Raw genomic sequence first — 19,897 nt, forward strand, 5'->3', positions numbered from 1 at the left:
CTTGCACCCAGGCCAAGAATAGAACCTGACATGGAGCAGATACCGCATCCCCCTCCATAAGACAAGCAGGCAACTGTGTGTCATGTGAAAACGGCTGGGTTGGGCTCCATAAGGCAGGCCACAGCTCCCATGGGCAAGGTTCTGCCACCAGCTGACAGGTGAGAGGTGGCTGGGCCTCTTCACCTCTCCTGCCTTGCTCAGGACTGATGGTGGATGATGGGAAAACAGCAATAGTGTAGGTGAAGATATGACTCCTGAAGAGACTGAGGGGCGGTGACAGGTGCCCACCTGCCTGGACCCTGATCCTAGCTGCACAGTCACCCCCCTCCCCAGCTTTGTTCCCTCAGTGACCCACTCGCTACCTTCACAGCACCTCCCGCAGGCAGGTGGCCCACGTTATCCAGGGATCCCACCTTGGCCTGGGCCTTCTCCTTGAAGTTCAACTTCTGACTTTCAATCTTGACATCTCCCCCACCTGGAATCAGAAAGGAATTGATCACTTAAGCAGGTGGAGAACTGAAACAGCAATCTAGCTATGTGCCCAGTCTAGAAATGGAGAAAATGTAACCTGCTCCTGGGTGGCTCTGAGGAGGCCCCGTGAACAGGCTTGTCATAATAGGGCTATTCTTTTTTTCTTAAAAAGAAAAAAAAAAGTATATGTGTGTGTGTGTGTATGTGTGTGTATTTAGTTGTGGACGGACCCAATACCTTTACTTTATTTATTTTTTTTATGTGGTGCTGAGGATTGAACCCAGTGCTGCACCCATGCAAGACGAGCACTCTACCACTGAGCCATAAATAACCCCAGTCCCATAATAGGGCTATTCTTACTGAGTAGGGTTGAGATACTCTCCATCAGGGAGGGACAGCCATCCTCATCCACACCCACAGTGCCAGGCTGCAGCCTGTACAGCTCTGACCAGGCCTGGTGCTTGGCATGCAGAACACAGACTGCAGGGCGAACTCACTACAGTGGCCCAGACAACAGTGCCTGTGATTCTCTTGTCAGGGTGGTAACTCCCTTGACCTAACCCTTCCAGGTGGCATTTCTCAGCTAGAGCCTCCATGAATTGACATGAATGTTCTATCAGGGGTTCTGATAATCCCTTCTGAGGCAGGCACTAAAGCTGATGGAAAAGAGAAGTCCCTTGCTCAAAGTCGCCACCAAGTTAGTGAATGACAGGGACAGGATGAGAATATTTAGTTGGCTCTGTGAGTCTTCATCGCGGGAAACCTCCCCAGCCAGAGGCAGCAGCAGACCCATGGCAGGACCATCTGCTTGGAGAGTGTCCGTGGGCACAAAGATTCCACTCACCAGGCTTGTGTTTGATGTTAGCCTTGGACCCACACTTGGAAGAGACCTTAGAGATGTCCACTTTCTTGTTCTGAATCTGAACCTAGGGAGAAGAAAAGGAAGAAATTACTACCTCAGAGAGAGGGTATGATGTTAGGGCCAAACCCATACTGCCCTCATCATCTTCCCACAGCCAAGGTCCCCCCCCCCCCGCCCCGCCGTTGTAAATCCCCGGCTGTCTATTCAAGGACAGGGTCCCAAAGTGCTTAAAAGAGCCTTCAATTTATCCTGGGGCCCTGCTCTTCATCTCTGATCACATCCCAGAGACCAGACTACTGGTTTTTTTTTTTTTTTTTGTCTCTCTCTAACACAGAAACATGTTCAGTTTTCCCTGCAGACCATTTGGGCACCCTTCAAATGGCTCTACTTCCTAAATGTTGGCTCAAAAGCCAACATTAAAACTCTCTTGAAATGTTCCTTTTGTTTCACCTCAAAATCTTACCCATCTATTCCTCACCCAGAGAACCGGAGTAACATTTTGGCATACTTCCTTCCAGTTCTTTGCAATGCACTTCCCTGCAGCTGACAAACAACCCCATATGATTCTGCAAGTACCAACTCTGTGTCGTCAGTAGTTTCCCAAGAAAGATAGTAAATGCAAAGAAATGCCATGGAACAAGCTGTAACATGCTGTGTAAACTGAACCCTATTCCTAATATTGACCATTTAGGCCACTGCCTATTTTCCACTTCTATAAACATGGCAGCAGTTAATATCTTTGCAAATGCAAAGTGTTTGTGACTCTTGATATCTCCTTTGGGCAAGATTCCCAGAAGATTGGCCACATGGTCAAAGACTGAGACTGTTTTCAGGTATTTATTTTTGTTGTTGTTGTTACTGTTGTTGCTTGTTTTTGAGATGCTGTGCTATGCTTGATATGTTTTCTGCTCCATGCAAGCCTCCACACAGGGTCTATTACTCAGCTGATTATCTGTCCATGTTTGGTAAATAATTGAAAGGATGAAGTGCCTTATAAAGTTATTCATCCCAAATGAATCATGGAACAGATATGCCCTGGGTTGGAGACTGGTTTGGATGTCCTCTACACTTGGTTCTGCTTTTAAGATGGTCATCAGACTTTTATCCATGCCTGTCCATCAGGAGCCTTGGAAAAGCATCTCAGTACTGGGACTGATGGCACATCTTTGAGTCAATATAGGAAACAATATTAACAGACAAGGAGTACTTTCAATGTTCCTTGACGAGGAGTTCAGGGTTTCTCAGAGTAGCCCCAGGACTGAAGAAGAGCCTGGTTTTCCAATATGATCAATTCTTTCATGCAGTGGCCCTCTGGGCTCTGCAAGCAGGTGCCACACCATCTTGGTTGAACAATCTGTTAGACAGGTAGCTACTTTCTTAGGGCTTGTCTTTCTTTCTTCAGTGTCAGGAAGCATGTCCTCCACTGTGTTCCAGGAGGAAAGACACGGTGACTGCTGTATTTTTATACTTCTACCCACAGCCTGGGGTCTAGCAGTCACTACCTGTATGGTCGCTTGCCTGAGCTCTTCTTGCCCTTGCCTCTGGAGCTCTGCTCGTGTTTTTCCTCCCCTTGTAGGCCATCACATTCTCCTTCCCACCCTTCTCCACAGCCTTCCCAGGTTCTAGCCTCACTCCCTCTCTCCACACACCGTCTCTGAAGGGTCACCAATGTGAACTGTAGAGTAACTACTTCACCCATGCCACATCAAATACAGAGAAGCAGCCACTGCGCAAACACACAGCCTCTACTTTACTTATCTTTCCCCAAAAGCTGAAGTTTTGCCCAGATAAAAAAAATTCTTCTTTTCTCTTTGGGCCATGGTTAATTCCACAGATATTTATATATATTCATATCTCCAACGAGGATGGGGTTTATGACACATTCTATGCACTCCCCCCTAAATATGTGCTCCCAGGAGGTGAAACTCCCCAGCTATGGAGTTGGTGGCTAAATCACGGCAGTAAATACTTTGTCTGGGTTGGGAAAAAGTCTCTTGTTTATATTTGTCAGGGGCAGACACGGCCAACTCAGAGAGAGGGCCATGGAGTCCACATTCACATAGCTCCCCACTCTTGGTCTTCACAGGAGGGACAGAGGCATTCTTTTTAGGGAGGGTACTGGTGATTGAACCCAGGGGCATTCTTTTATTTTTATTTTGAAACAGGGTCTGGCTACGTTGCTGAGGGTCTCACTACATTGCTGAAGCTGGCCTTGAAAGTGTGATCTTCCTGCCCCAGCCTTCTGAGTCTCTGGAATTATGGTATATACCATGATGCCCCATTTATCTCAATATAGCCTAAGGAGTCCTTATCTTTTTTAAATATTTTTTTTAGTTGTTAGTAAACCTTTATTTTATTCATTTATTTATATGCAGTGCTGCAAATCGAACCCAGTGCTTTGTACATACTGGGCAAATGATCTACCACTGAGCCACAAACCAGCCCTAGGAGTCCTTATCTTTTAAACTTATACAATAAAATATTTTTAGTTGAGTGATATATCTAGGATTGGCATCCAAATAACTAGGGTGGGCAAACACCAGTCACCCAGTGTTGGCCATGAAAACACTAAACAAAGCCTAACTTGTATATCAAGCTCATTTTGCCATTTTTTTTTTCTATTTTTGTATGTTTGAAAATTTCCAAGTGTAGTGGTGTACAACTGTAGTCCAAGCTACACAGGAGGCTGAGACAGGAAGATTAAGAGTTCGAGGTTAGCCTCAGCAATTTAGCAAGACCCTGTCTCAAAATAAAAACTAAAATAAGGATAGGGGCGTGGCTCTGTGGTAAAGTGTTCCTGGATTCAAAAATAATAAAATATAAAAATTTTCCATAAAAAGTTTTAAAAAGCTTAACTTAGCCCATTTAGTTAACAAGGTCCACCACCTCTAAGATACAGCTCCTCTCCTTCCCTGGCTACTCACCTCTACCTTGTGCTCTAGCTTCCAAAGCATGTACTCTTTCTAGCCTAAGATGTATGCCTCCTTCCCAGGGTGGCCCAAGTATGCCCTCCTTAGGGAAGCCTGACAGCCAGCAAAGCCATGTCTGTCTTTTGAAGGACACCTTCTTCATATGCCACGGCATCCACTGCCCCTCTTTCTATCTGTATGTTTCCTCAGGATGCACCACTCTGTGAGAATCTGCAGGCCTAACACAGATCCCAGAGTATGCTGTGGAAGTCAGCTGCCAACAGGTCTGGGCACCCATTTTCTGCCTAAGGGTGAAATGGAACCAAGGCTGCCATAAGATCTTAAACTGGGAACATCCACAGAAGAAGGCTGGTATATTCAATACATGAACACATCACGTTCTCCATTCCCCTGAAGTCCCCTGGCTCTCATCAAGGGATATTTGTTTGTAGTGAGGAGGACTAACTGGAATCTTGCTCCAAGTCTCTCATTGTGGCAGTAACTCTATGTATGTGTGTGTATGTTGTTTTTTTTTTTTGGTACTGAGGATTGAACCCAGAAGTGCTCAACCACTGAGCCATATCCCCAGCCCTTTTTTGTACATTTTATTTAGAGACAGGGTCTCACTGAGTTGCTAAGGGCCTTGCTAAGTTGCTGAGGCTGGCTTTGAACTTGGATCCTCAGCCTCAGCCTCCCAAGCTGCTAGGATTACAGGCATGCACCACTGCGCCGTGCTTGTGGGTATGTTTATTATTGGGAACATACTGTTAGGACTACACGGTGAGTCCACCATTTTTAAATGACATGTTTGTTTAGGGTGGCATTAAGGAGGGGCTAAAGAAAGCTGTAGAGGAACTAAGGACTCTACTGTCCTTGGTGACCAGTGTATTCACCTTCATCATCTCACCTGGAGACACTGCTCACAAGCAGTTTCCTTAGTTTCTCTAAGGAAGCCTCCTAAAATGAAAATGCTTTACAACAGCACATTCAGCCACACCTGTAATCCCAGCAACTCAGGAAGTGAGGCAGGAAGATCCAAGTTTGAGGGCAGCCTCACAACTTAATGAGGGCCTAAGCAACTCAGGAAGACATTGTCTTAAAAAACAAAAAGGACCGTTACCACTACCAAAACAAAAATAAAATAGCACAATTACCCTCAAAAAAACTCTTGTTTGAAGTCATGGACATATAGCATGGACATATATTATGGGGCTGACTAACTGATAACTGCTCTCAGAGCTCTTATTTTGTATAAATGAATGTCCACATCTCATGCACACGAGAACCAATTTCACTGGGATAACTGTTTGGTCTGTTTCTACCCAGGCAAAGAACCCAAGAGGAAAAGCTAGTGTCAATGCCTATCTGGGGGTGGGGGGTGGGGCTCCTAGGCTGATTCTCTCCCACTACAGCTGACTCCACCCCGAGGTTGGTTAATGTGTGGCCAACACCAGCTGGCCAGGCTCTGTCTGGTCAAAGACTGCTTCAGTCTAGACCAGGAAGAGTTGCTGGGGAAGAAAAGACTAGGAGGAGCCTGTGAAAGGGAGCATTGCCAGGGGCAAGAAGGAATGCTTTAGGGACACATTTCTCATAATAAAACTGCTGGTGGCTGTTTGTAGGCCATGGGTATAATTAGAGGAGCAGGGCACAGAGTGGGAAAAGGAAAGGGGAAGCAGGACAGAACTTAACCCAGCTCAGGTCAGTAAGGAGAAGGAACCGAATGAACACAAGAGAAACTGAGAGGGCAGGGCTACCCGCGGATGGCTCCATGACATGCCCCTGGCACCGCCCTGCAGAATCCTGCTTAACTAGGCACTGTCACAGGGAGAAGTGAAAAAAACACAGCATTTTCTTCACATACTAAATGAGACTGCCCAGTATCTCCCTGCATCAGAAGCTCCCTTGTACATGGAATCACCTATGACCCTAACATAGATCACAGTGCTGGCACAGGACAGCAGAAGATAAAAGGTAGGTATTCTGATGGAACAGAGGAAAGGACGACAAAAAGAAAAGGCAGAAAAAGTTGACCGAAAGAAGGAAGGGATTAGAAAAGAAAAAAATGGGAGGAAAGAGTAGAAAGTGAAAAGGGAAAAGAAGGTAGTGAAAGAAGAGTTCTAAAAGGAAGGGAAATAAAGAGAGAAGGTAGAATAATAAAAGAAATGAAAAAGCAGAGAAGGAGTAGGAGGAAAATGTTAATTCTCTGATTTTATAATGACAAGGATTCAAGAATGGACCTTGTAAAGATCTGGATACCTGTCTCAGCGTAGGTACTCCCCAGGAGCTACAAACGTACACAGACCTGTGCATCCCAGGCACAAATACAATAGAGTCAATAGGCCTATTCCCCTCACACTAGGTCTCTGACATAGGTGGAGGAAAAACCCAGAGCCTCTCACCCACTGGAGTGAGAAGAGACACATGAATGTCACTGGATGATGTTTTGGGACACACCCAGTCCAAACACTTCTGAGCCCTGAGGTTTCCCCTCAATTGGCTGGACTGCTTCTTGCAGAAAGCCCCAGGCCAGGCCACTGTGGTCCTGTCTGTAAGAGCAGGGGGTCCTTAGGTTTAGTCTAGACTTATTTTTGATTCAAGGGTAAAAACAGTTTCTTGAATCTTCCCCAGGGCTCCCCACAGTGGGCTATGTCTCAGATACCAACTGGCCAGAGCTTATACTTACATTACCACCTCCAGGGACATGCTTAATATTGTCCTTGGAACCACACTTGGACTGAATATGGCTGTAGCTCACTTTTTTGGAGACTATCTGGACCTGGAGTGTTAGAGAACAGAAAAAAACAACACAAAGGGAGAGGGCTGGTTAGATCTGACACAAGGCAGGCTGTGAGTCCACATATGATCACAATGAGCAACAGAGTTACTGTTAAACCTCTGCCCCCACCTTTGGCAAAACAGTGTGGAAAAGCACAGGAAAGGGATTAGAAAGAGTGAAAAGGTGAACAAACAACACGAGGACATAAGCAGTTGTTGCACAAGCACTACGTGGTTGTTATAGAGCTGGGCTGTGGCTCCCAAGGCCCAGACAGCAGCAGGCCCCTTATGCCCACACCCACCCATCCATATTCTTGGCATGCCCCTTCCCCATGAGCTGGGCATACTGTCACTGGTTCTACTCTGTCAGAGTCCTGATCCTCTGGACTTGCTCACCCCTTGAATCTGAGCCCTGGAATTACTACAGCCAGACTCACCCTTGGAAGCAAAGAGTGCTCTGACAAGCACTGGCAGCTGGCTACCAGGGCACAGATCTGATCCTAACAGAAGGAAAGACACTACTCATATAAGAATGAAGATGGGTATACAAACTTGGACATTGGCGTTGGGGAAGCATAGACTTCAGCTTCAGCAGAAACTTAATCCATCTGTCTAAGGGCTTGAGAAAACACAGTGCAACAGGGGTTTAGGTTTAGACTTATTTTTGATTTGAGAGTAAAAACAGTTTCTTGAATCTTCCAGATGCTTAAATCCTATGCCCTGTGAGTTTCAAGTGCAAAGAGAACAGGCTCAATGGTGGCTGTTAAAGATGCACAATTCCACTGCGTTGTATATAAATGGTTCCCTGGAAATGAGCAACACAGGTGTTGGCTCTCAGGTTTGTAACAAAGAATTCTTCTTGGGCCTTCTTGAGAAGGAATAGTTGCTGGGTGGCATACACCTGTAATCCCAGCAGCTCGGGAGGCTGAGGCAGGAGATCTCCAGTTCAAAGCCAGCCTCAACAACTTAGCAAAGCCCTAAGCAACTCCGTGAGACCCTGTCCCTAAATAAAATACAAAATAGGGCTGGGGATGTGGCTCAGTGGTCAAGTACCCCTAAGTTCAATCTCCAGTACCCCCCCAAAAAAAACAAAAACAAGGAATACTTGCCAGCTTCCTTCCTTTACTTCAGAGCTGGAGGGTTTGTGCAAATGGTGCAGCCCCCAGACTGCAGAGTTCCCCACAGAATACAGAAACCCACCACGAGAAACTCGAACCTGTATAGGTTGTCGCAGCATACCTTGTCATTTCTTGCTTTCTTTACAACCGTTTTTGTTTGTTTTGTGGTGCTGGGGATCGAACCCAGGGCTTTGCCCATGCCAGGCAAGGTGCTCTGCCACTGAGCTACAACCCCAGTCTTCCTTCTTCACAACTTTACCGATGAATAATTGGTTAGAAAACTACTTCTGAATGAGCTCTTGTCTGAGCCAGGGACCAGAAGCCATGGTACAACCTTCTTTACCTCCTCTCTACTACACATGCACTGTATGAGTTTTTTGGTCCCTAAGGGCTGAAGCCCAGGCATCCATTGGCCAGAGAGGCCCACCCACAGTAGGTCGGAGGGGCCTGCTTCCAGGGTGTGGAGATAGAGGAAGGAACCTCTACCCTCCAGGAGATGCTGTTATTCCTTAGACGTAGGTGGGTTTTTACTGGGGATGAGCATCGCAAATTTCAGTTAAGAGGTTACCTGAGGAATATCAGGACAAATGAAACTATCTCCACATTCAGCAGTTTTATGAGAAAGGCCTTCTAATTCAAGTTAGAGAATGGGCTGCAGAGTTCTGGGTACTGGAAAATCACCAGTGCCCTGTCTTATGAGAAAGAACCTGGGTGTCCTGTATGTTTTTACACATAGTGGATAGGTTTCAGATCAAGGTCAGTGTGAAGGAAGTGACTGAAAACATTTAAATCCATTCTATTCAGCTGAGCTGATAGTCCTCAAGGGGCTAATGGCCTCCCACTCTCTTAGCTTTCAGGAATAATAAAAAAAAACTTTCTGATGGCTGAGTCATCAAGCAGAGGAAGGAACATGGGAAAGAAGTAGAAACTAGTCAAGGACAGGAAAAACGTATAATAGAAGAGAAAATGACTCATGCTGGAAGAAAAGTGTTAACCATCTTTACTTCCCCAGAGGGAAGTCTAAACAGAACTCACTTTCCCAGCAGGCGGTTTCTGCACACTTGCAATGGGGCTGGATGCTTTAGTGACTGCGTTAGGTTCAGGCTTTCGAGTTGTAGCCACTGTCTCTGTTTTTTTCTCTATTTTGGCCTGGATGGAGATAAAGGGAGGGCAAATTTCAAACCAAGAGGATGAGAGTCCAAATGCCAAGAAAAGAAGGCAGCAGGGAACTCAAGTCCAGGCCCCCAGGTAGAAGCACCACCTTTGTTCCTAGAAAGAACATACACGTTTCCTGGGCTACACCAAGCCAGAGATTTCTGAGTGGAAAAGCTGCAGGCCAAAATCTCAGCCAGAGGAAGAGATCAAGATGCCACTTTCGGAGAAAAAAGGCACAAAGGAAGGCTGAGAACACCAAATTAGTGATTTTCTCCTGAATGTGTATGAGGTGTGTTTTTTCAAATCATGATGTCCTTCCATCTAATGTTCTGATACACCCTAAGTGAGCTGCCAGGCCACAGGTGACGGGAAGTGTCATATTCTTCAGATATAATTGAATAGAAAATAATTCAATCCACAGACCAAGTTATTCAAGATCTTCTGAACCTAAGAAGAGCAAAAAGATAGGGAAAAGCACAGCCTAGGAGCTAGGCGAGCACTCTACCACTGAGCCACAACCCCAGCCCTCCTTCCTCAATTTTTAAGCTCTGAATTGAAGGAATTTAAGTATCGTACCCTGGATGATGATGGTACAGTTTAAGTGCCAGTAAGAATATAAGAGATGAGGTTACTATTCCAGGGACTTGAACAGTCTCAAATGGACTTCTGATATCAACTTTTCCACACATTGAGCACCCATGCTTGCTAACAGTTAACACACAGTTCTGGAATCCACACAACCAGAACATTCTTGAAATGAAGTGCTATCTTTTTCCTTAACTGTACTCCCAGCATAATCCTGTTGTTTTGGAAAGCCAGAGGCTTGTAGCATAACTCATCCTGGCCACAAGAGGTCACCTCAGTCCTCTTTCAGACAGACTCCACCCAAGTCAGGCTGCCTTCTGCCTAGCCTAACATTTATTGTGCAGGGTAAGACCAGGAAAACCTGGGTTTAGATCATTGTCTCTCACCCTCAAGGTCTCTGAGGGATCCTCTGTTTCCTTTGTAAAACAGGAGAATCCTTTGCCTTCAAGCAAAAAACCTAAACCCCAACCATAAGAACTGGAAGCCCCTCTGACTGAGATGCAAAAAGAAAGCTCAGAGCTGGGTCCACCCTTCCCTGCTGCTGGGGTAAAGCCCACTACAGAGCCCAGGCTAAAATTCCCTGACACTGAATCCAATGTCCTAACAGTCCCACTTGTTTGGTGGCTGGGTGTGGCAGTGGAGAAGCAAGGGCTAGCATGCCAAGAACCTTAAGCTCTCTGAACTCACCCGGCCACCTCCAGGCTGATGCTTGATGTTTTCTGTGGAGCCGACCTTGGAGCGGACATTCTTCAGATCAGGGATAGAGGCATTGGTGGCCAGGCGATTCAGCCTGGGGGCAGAGGAGCTGGACTTGGCTAAGGTGGGCTTCTTGTCCATGGGAGTTGTAGAAGGCCGGGGAGGTGTGGGAGTGGACTTGACTCGAGTGGAAGCCACCCCTGTTGGAGGTGCTGCCCCAGTGGGAGTGGTATTTTTCTTCACAGAACTGGTGGAGGTGGTCTTTGAACGATTCAAGTCAGCTGCAAGGTAGGAGTGAGAGGTAGCAAGGGTTCATGGGGAGAGCAAAGGGGAATCGTAAAGATACAGAGAGGTGGGGATCCGAGTGGGGGTGGGATGTTACCTGGTGCAGACTTTGCAGTCATCTTCTTCACTTCTGCAGGTTTCCCCTCAGTCTTAATGGCTGCACAAACATTAATAAAACATTTAACCAACTGACCTACTGAATGGCTCACCTGATGCTGAGGTTTATCACTTTCAACAATTACTAAATGTCCACTTTGAGCCAGGGACTGTGCTAGTCTCTGGAATAGAATAGTAAATTAGATAGTCCTGTAAAGTCCTCAACTCCATGTAGTTCAGAAGGTAAGGCACTGTGTCTTATTCTTCTCTGAAGTCCTGACAATGTCTTCAATATGGTCTTACAAGAAGGTCATCAATATATAAAATTGAATTTCCCTTTCCTTTCTTTCTCTCTTCTCTGTGTTCCTCTGTGTGTTGTACTTGAGATTAAACTACAGGCCTCACACATACTAAGCAAGCCATGAGCTCCATCTCCAGCCTTTCTTTTTAAATTTTGAGACAGGTCCTCACTAAGTGGCCTAGGCTTGTTATCTTCCTGACGCAGCCTTCCAAGTTACTGGAATTACAGGCATTTGCCACTGCACTGGGTTCTTTTATTTTCTTTTTGTTCTTTTGTGGTGCTAAAAACCAAAGGGCCTTGTAAACGCTAGGCAAGCACTCTATCACTGAGTTACACTCTCAGCCCTGAATTGCTTGTTTCTTCTCATCGTATAAGCTGATGGTAACTAAATACTGGGAGCTGTGGAATCACTAAGAAAGGAACAATAAATTCTACCTGGGAGTTCATGACAGTACCCTCCACTCAAAATTTTTCTGAATACACGCAACTGCTAAGCTCACACAATGCTCAAGAACTGTTAAGAAACTAGGCCCATCACGCTGCCACTGAGCAGTGCACCCTCTGAGGAATGGCATAAGCAGGTCCACACAGCCAGTGGTGCCAGCTGTAGCTAGTGTGGGGACAAGGCCCCTTCTCACTGGTTCTCCTGGGAAGGAGGCACAGGTAATACTCACTAGTGGGCCGTTTGGGCAGTGGCATGGGGGGACTTCTATTGCTTGGCGCAGCTGAGGCAGCTGCAGTAGCTTTCGGAGCAGCTGGGGTGCTCTTGGGTCCAGGTCTGAGGGCTGGGGCAGAGGTGGGCTTGGATGGTAAGGCCCGCTTCTCAGGAGTCTTTGCCTCTGCAACGGACTAGAAATAGAACAGCAGGAATAAGGGCTGCAGGTCAGCAAGAATCACAGAAGAAATACCACAAGAGGGTTCTATGTGAGCATGCACCAGAGAATAGGGGTGGAGGACACTATGGGTATGACACCTACTGAATGGAAAATATACATAGCTCTAAGAACAAAGTCCTCCAGACAAAGTAAGAAGTTGGTCACCTAGGATGCTATGATCTGAAGTTAGGAAACAAGGTTAAACTACCTCACGGCAGTGTGAATGAACAATCCTCAAAGTATATCACGCCACGGCCTACAGAATCCACTATAAACAAGTACCTCACTAGACAAGATTAAATAAACACATAAGCAAAACAAAAACTAAAAGTGTTGTTTAGCTAAATTCAGCCACTCCTTTGGCTAACATACCCCCAGAGAATGCTGAGAAGGTTAGGGCTGCTGCAGATGGAGAAACTACAACCAAACCAGGTCAGAAGCCTGAGATGCAGCACTAGTGTGGACCCTAATTCACTGTATGTTCTCAGACAAATCATGGAGTCCCTCCTGAGCTTTATTTGCACATGTACATAAAAGAAATTACAAGAGCATCACTAAAGACCAGCTTTGAGAACATGTAATACCAGGGAATAGAGAATGCTAGATCTCTGAACAGAGACAATGGAAAGGGGCAGGCCCAGGCAACAGAGTGGGTGAGAAGCACTAGTGTCACAGCTGGGAATTGAGAGCAGAAGGAAAAGTTTCTTCAGGGTGAATGTAAAGCATCTGGGCCACTCAAGTTTCTCTTACATGGAAGCTGGGAACATATCACTACTGAGGAATGGAAAGTATCAATTTAACTTGTTGTCTACAGGAACAGGGGATAAAGACTTTTTTTTTAAGTTTTTATTTTTTATTTTTATTATAGATGGACAGAATGCCTTTATTTATTTTTATGTGGTGCTGAGGATCAAACCCAGTGCCTCACGCATGCTAAGCAAGCACTTTGCCTCTGAGCTACAGCCCCAGCACAGACATTATTTTGATAAGCAAATATACCATGTTACTCAAGAGAGGAAGCCAAACCACAGACACAGTGGGCCCAGGTTTTTAAAACAAGAGAAACAGCCAGAGAGAGAGCAGGATGTTCATGGAGACAAGGAGGATAATGTTTAAGTGGCGAGTCGGCTAGGGAGGTGCACAGAAATTAAAGGCTGGCATCCAATCAAATCCAGCCTGAGTGTGCCAATGCAGGTCAATGGTGTGAAGAACCTGAAAAATGGAATCAGAGGAACTGGTTCTGCTACTAGCTCTGTAGAGTACATTTTGTAGGATTTTTTGCAGAGGAGTTCCCTCTGATTGCTATAAAATTAAAGACCCTAACCAGATGCTCTCTGGGGTCTTCTTCAAACTTTACAGATTATGACTATTATTCAATCATGATTGCTTTTACTATTGAAGTAGTAAAAGCAATCATGATTACATAAATGTACTAGTACAAGTTACTTGGGATAGAGATCTCTAAAGGAGAGCACACCTGTAATCCCAGCAAGCAGGGAGGCTGAGGCAGTAAGATCTTAAACTCAAGATCAGTCTCAGCAACTTAGGAAGACCCTATCTCAAAATAAAAAGGGGCTGAGAATGTTGCTCAGTGGTTAAGCGGACCTGGGTTCACTCTCTGGCAACAAAAAATGAAAAAAAAAAAAAAAAAAAAAAAGGATTGGGATTTAGCACCTCCAGACTAAAACTCTCCCCAGGACCCTTCCCCCGCCGAAAAGGATATAGCATCCTTTAGACATCAATCTCTTAACATTGCCTTAACAAGTTCTAGGACCAGCCTGCACTTTGTAACTGCAGTTATTTTGCTGTTTCTCAATTTATATTTTCTCCTCTGCCAGAATCAGAGACCTATTTGTTTTCCTGACTAGAGTTTTCTTTGTCTTTGTTTGTTTCTATAAATCTTTCTGTCTAAATCAAAGTAGAAATTATATACTTTAGTTTTCCTTGATCCTTATGTTAAAAAATAAATAAAAGCCATAATAAAACAGTGCTGTACAGGCCCCTGAGTACCAGGACAGTTCTGGAGTTAGACCAACACTGGCTTTACTACTTATCAGCACACACTTTAGGAAGGTGATTTAATGAAGGTTAAGTTAAGCATCCTCAACTATAAAATTAAAATATTAATACTGTGTTATGTGGGTAATTAAGAAAGAGAAAGAAATTTATGATATGAAAAAACTAATAATAGTACATTCATTTATTATTATTATTATTATTATTATTATTGAGTGAAACTTCACTTGACAGCTTCCCTCCTCCTTATACCCTCTTCTTGCTCCGCAGAAGCCTCAGGGAGGATGTAGCACTATGGATACTGTCACCTTCCCTCTAATCTCATACTTACATAAATTGTTTCTAAGGATCCAGAAACATTTGCCCCCTGGGTAAATGAGGACCAGAGAAAAAGCTTTCTAAGCTTTTATTATTCCTAGTCTATGATAGGATTTCTTATTTCTTAAGGGTTTCAATCTAGACTACAATTCCTAAATTCTACCAAATTTGTTTTTTCCTTCCTTTCTTTACTTTTCTTTTTCCTTTCCTTCTTCCTCCCTTCCTTTTTCTGTTTCTCTCTTCCTTGCAATCCTGGGGATGAAGCCCAGAGCCTTGCAAATACTAGGCAAGCATTTCACCACTAAGCAATATCCCCATCCCTTAACCAGTTTTCTTTACAAGATTAAATTAACAAGATAACTTATTTGCCACCATGTTTTTAAAGAGTATCATGAGGCTGACCTAAAAGCTCTTTTCAAAAAAGCAAGAGTTCAAGGAAGGTAGCCACAGCCTCCACCCATACTTTCTCCCTGGAACAATTCTGTAAAGCTACTGTGGCTCTAAATGTGACCGGTTTCTGGGTTATAAAGAGGGTGGGTGACCTGGAAAACTGGAAAATATTAGAAGTAGCCAAGTGAGAAGTGTCCTAATGCCAAAAGCAAACTAAGTTGTCACATGATGCTGGAACATGCTGAGATCAGCTGAGAGAGCCAGTATATTGCTGAAGTAATAGGCAAAATTCTCTTCTGCAGGATGATTAAAGAGAAAAGAAAATAATCAAATTTGGCAGGGGTATTTTACCAAAAGTCTGATTAATATGTGGAGGAGGGGAAACCAATTAACAAGCACATAAGTGTAAAGAATGAGGAGAAGTTAGTTGAGACAAAGGAGGAGGACCAATTGTAGATTACCTCCAACCATAGATGGGATATTGCCTCCAACCAGGGCAAGGAAAGATAAAAAGAATAAAAGGGTTTCAGAGTGTTATGGCTGCATCACTGGGTCCCTGGACTGTTTTCCAAAGTACCCTTCTTTTCCCCTTGTCTTTTCCTAATTCCACCAGTCTGAGTCCATCATCCGGTGGCAACAAGAGCCTATGAGACATGGACACAGGCATAGTATTTGGGTCACTACTTACCTTTGGCTTCACGTCTTTTGCAGGTAAGATGGAAGGCCTGGCAGTGGCAGCAGCAGGGCGTTTGGGTGGGGCAGCTGGTACTAAGCCTGAAGAAAGGCTCATAGGTTTTTTATTCGACCCACCAGAGGTGGTGGGAGCTGCTGGCTGCTTAGGGAGAGAAGTGGGCTGTGTTTTGGCTTTCGATGTTGAAGTCTTTGCAGGTTGAGTGGTGGCCAAAGGCTTTAGGTTGATGATTTTTTATTTTATTTAAAAAGGTTTTTTTAAAGACCAACATCAAACACACAGAAAAGAATAAAAACAAATTAAAAAAGTATAAATTGCACAATTCAAAGTAAAATTATAAGCAATGAGGATTGATGCAACTGAAAATTAGCATTCCTTTCTTCTGAGCTCAGTAAATAGGAGAGGGACCACAGAACACAAAACTGGGAATTCTCTCTTTGTTTCTCTCTCTCTCTCTCACTCACTGGGAATTGAACCGAGGGGCACTTTACCACTGAGCTACATCCCTAGTTTTTTTTCCCATTCTGAGACAGGGTCTAGCTAAATTGCTGAAGCTGGCCTGGAACATGCTATCCTTCTGCATCAGCCTCCTGAGTTGCTGGAATTACAGGTATGTGCCACCAATTTTTTTTTTTTTCCCCTGCAGTGATAGGGATCAAGCTCAGGATCTCACACATACTCAGCAAACATCCTACCACTGAGCTACATCTACAGTCCCTCTTTTTCTTTTCTTTTCAGTCCTGGGATGAAATCCAGCATCTTGTCCATTCTAAGCACAAATTCTCCCACTAAACTACACCCTCCAGTCCTATGGGAGTTATTTCTTAATGACAGGGCTACAGTCTAGCAGTTTGGCATCTGAAAATTTAAATTCAGTAATAGCTTTACATTATTAAACATCTTTGGGGGCTACAATAATTCTATAAAGAAAATCATCAGCAAGTGTTTAAGGCATTATTATCTGTATTTTTTTCTTTTCCTGAGATGGGGTCTTGCTATCTTGCCCTGGTTGCTTCTAACTCATTAATTTGTCTCAGCCTCCTGAGTAGCTGAGAGTACAGGTATACTCTGGTCTGCCTTTTATTGCCTGTACCTTGATGGGGCAACAACACTACATCCCAAAGTGTAGCCTTGAACTTTGCACTAAGTACAAGTAAGGGTCTAAAGCTATGATCTACCTTAAAAATCTGCATTCCCTTTTCATGAACACAGATTTCAGAATACTTCTGCAATTGTTCTTTTTGTTATTCTTAAGGGAAGCAGCAACAACCTCTATAGTACATTTTTATAGCTATATAAGGTAAAATAGTGAAAGGCAGAAAATTTAAATCTTAGGCTACTATGGTAAAATGGGAATATAAGATATTTTCTAAGCACTGGATCCAAACTGAGGATGGCCTCATAATAAGCTCAGAAAAAAGAAACTACATTCATGATTCAAGCAATAATAGCAGAAGGTACTATCCTAAAGAATAAAAAATAATCACCATTCTGGCACCTACCTTTGTTTTCTTCTCTGGGCTTGGTGGGAGCTCCTTGTTTGGTGGGGTAGTGATGTCATTTCCGGTCACACTCACAGCAGCCTTTCCTTCTTCTGGCCTGGCTATTCCTAAGTTGTGGAAGTAAATGGGAATTATTCTAAGCAAATGTTTTTAACATCCATTTTTTGAAAATTCAAGGCTTAGCAGAGCAAACCACTAACTAGCAGTTCATTCTGAAAAAAATTCACAGGGCTATGCTGCTGTAATGTGGACAAGATTCCTAAGTTCTCGCTGCGGTAGAGGACAATTTTAGATTCCAAAGATTCAGGGAAGTTGTCCTTGTGGAGAAAGCAATCTAAGTAGGACTTGTACAAATGATCAGTGGAAAGAAATGGTCCTTAAAGTTTCTTTTCTCTTCCCTGGAGACCAGCAAAAGGTTGTCACCTAACCATTTGCTCTAAGAACACACAAGGGAAAAAAAAAAAAAAAACCTCTTTCACCAATCTATCTTTTAGAATAAAAGTTGCTAAGAGATGGGGTGAGAGCCAAGAGATCATCTAATATCCTCCCCTTACTTCCTTTCCCTGTAAAGAATCACTTTATGGAAGATGAGAGATAAGTTCTTGCTCTAGTTCTTGCAGTGACCTAGATTTCCAACAAGGCGAGGAGATCCATGCAACCAAACTCAGGTCCAGAAATAAAATCTACTGTGCCTAAGGCAGAGTAGAGGGGTTACTTCAGAGTTCAACAGGGCTATGCCTCAAAGCACAAAAATACCTGAAATTTATAACCCTGGTGTGAGAGAAGGGTCTCTGTAAATGGCAGAAAATCTAGAATGACTAAAGGGGAAAAAAAAAAAAAAAGACAATAAAAGACAAATGTTTAACAGAAATAAAATTTGTAAATCTTATATCAAAGACAAATAGCTTTTTATATAAATAACTACTCCTAATCAGTAACTCTTTTACAAAGACCAAAAGCCATGAGAAAAAAAATGATCAAAAGAATATGAACACAAACCAGTTGCAGTGGTGCATGCCTATAATCCCAGCAACTCAAGAGGCTGAGACAGGAGGACTGCAAGGTCAAGGCCAGCCTCACCAATTCTGTGAGGCCCCTAAGCAATCTGGCAAGACCCTGTTTAAAATAAAAAATAAAAATGGCTAAGGACATGGCACTGTGGTTAGGTACCCACAGGTTCAATCTTAATACCAACACACATACACACTATAGTTAATCTTTTGAAATACGAAAAGTTTCTCTTAGTTGTGGTAAGAAAAAATTGAAAGCCAATGAAATGCCATTTTAACCTAATAGTGTAAAAAAAAAATCCTAAAATTCTATAATTTTGGGGGGACAAGAAGAGGAAACACGTTGTTGGTAGGGATGTGAACTGATGTGACTTACTGCAAGGCATTTCTCTCAGTGGCTCTGAAAATTACAAGGTAAATTCTAGTCCAGAAATCTAATTTCTAGAAGTTTATATTAGAGATATATTCACACACCTGCAAAGTGGGAAGCATAGTAGGTGTTTCACCAGAGAATTGCTTCTAAGGCAAAGAACTAAAACAACCTTTTGAAGTCCATTAATAGAAAACTGCTTAAGGGTTGGGGATGTGGCTCAAGCAGTAGCGCCCTCGCCTGGCATGTGTGCGGCCTGGGTTCGATCCTTAGCACCACATACAGATGTTGTGTCCGCCGAAAACTAAAAAATAAATATTAAAATATTCTCTCTCTAAAAAAAAAAAAAAAAAACTGCTTAAAGTATTATGGATCTAAAATAACAAAGCATGAAGATGTTCTTTTATGAATGTTAAAGATTGCTCCTATTAAGTGGAAAAAAAACAACAACAACAAGACGCACAACAGAAGGTATAACATGAAGCTATTTGTTTAGAAAGGGATGGGGAAAATTTAGTATTATAAATACATTTGTATGTGTATTTTATTTGGGGAGGTACCAGGCACTGAATTCAAGGGCACTCAACCAATGAGCCATATCCCAGCCCTATTTTGTATTTTACTGTGAGACAGGGGCTCACTGAGCTGCTTAGGGCCTTGCTTTTGCTGAGGCTGGCTTTGAATTCATGATCCTTCTGCCTCAGTCTCCTGAGCTGCTAGGATTACAGACGTGTTATGCACGGATTGTATGTGTATTTTAAAAGGATCTTCAGAAGGGCCATTAGAAATCAAACCAACAGCAACCTAAAGGGTTTATGGATGGGGTCGGGGTAGGACAGGACACGAAACTAGGGAACTTAGGAGTCTTAAAACTTTTCCGATTCTCAGGAAGTTGTAAAGATGTATATAGGGAAGTCCTGTGTACCCTTTGGAAGCTTTTAAACTATAAATTTGATTCCTTTAATGGTTACCCAGGTTATCTATTTCATCTTGGTTGCATTTGAGTAATTTATGGTTTTCAAATAAATGGTTTATTTCTTTTGGGATGCTGAACTTAATTATTAGTTTAATAGCGGAAGTGATACCCAATTTCATTTCTATATTTGTGATTTCTGCTTTCTCTCTTTTTAATGTCAGTTCTGTCAAAGATTTGTCATTTTCACTGATATCATAAAAAGAATAAGTTTTTGGTTTAACTGATTTTCTCATTTACAATATTACTGATTTCTGATCCCTCCCTTCCTGCTTGCTTTTCTTCCTTCCTCTTTCTACCCCCCCCCACCCCCGCCCGGCCATTTACTGGGGACTGAACCCAGGAGGCAAAACCCACTAGACAAAATCCCCAACCCTTTTAATTTTGAGACAGGGTTTTCCTAAATTGCCAGGGCTGGCCCTGAACTTGGAATCCTCTTACCTCTGTCTCGTGAATTACTGGGATTATAGGCACATGCCACTGCACCAGGCTTTTTCTA

General features: G+C 43.5%; 1 protein-coding gene across 17 annotated transcripts in view; it reads right to left on the reverse strand.

Annotated features, from left to right (window-relative positions):
* The window catches only part of Map4 (microtubule associated protein 4), a 169,938-nt gene that overhangs the window by 4,030 nt on the left and 146,011 nt on the right, over window positions 1-19,897 (reverse strand). For 11 of the 17 annotated variants that reach the window (XM_046436419.1, XM_046436409.2, XM_046436413.2 and 8 more), the window contains 9 exons: window positions 17,046-17,152; window positions 15,541-15,759; window positions 11,928-12,102; window positions 10,954-11,013; window positions 10,563-10,852; window positions 9,171-9,284; window positions 6,926-7,018; window positions 1,316-1,397; window positions 363-475 (listed from right to left, as the gene is read on the reverse strand). In XM_046436419.1, the coding sequence (XP_046292375.1) occupies window positions 363-475; window positions 1,316-1,397; window positions 6,926-7,018; window positions 9,171-9,284; window positions 10,563-10,852; window positions 10,954-11,013; window positions 11,928-12,102; window positions 15,541-15,759; window positions 17,046-17,152 (1,253 nt within the window). The remainder of the gene's footprint in view (window positions 1-362; window positions 476-1,315; window positions 1,398-6,925; window positions 7,019-9,170; window positions 9,285-10,562; window positions 10,853-10,953; window positions 11,014-11,927; window positions 12,103-15,540; window positions 15,760-17,045; window positions 17,153-19,897) is intronic. The other 6 variants (XM_058576746.1, XM_046436420.2, XM_046436417.2 and 3 more) reach the window with 3 other exon arrangements.

This window comes from Marmota monax, unplaced genomic scaffold (assembly GCF_021218885.2).
Source record: "Marmota monax isolate L192 unplaced genomic scaffold, Marmota_monax_Labrador192_F-V1.1 WCK01_AAM20220418_F8-fsc00021, whole genome shotgun sequence".
Taxonomy (NCBI): domain Eukaryota; kingdom Metazoa; phylum Chordata; class Mammalia; order Rodentia; family Sciuridae; genus Marmota; species Marmota monax.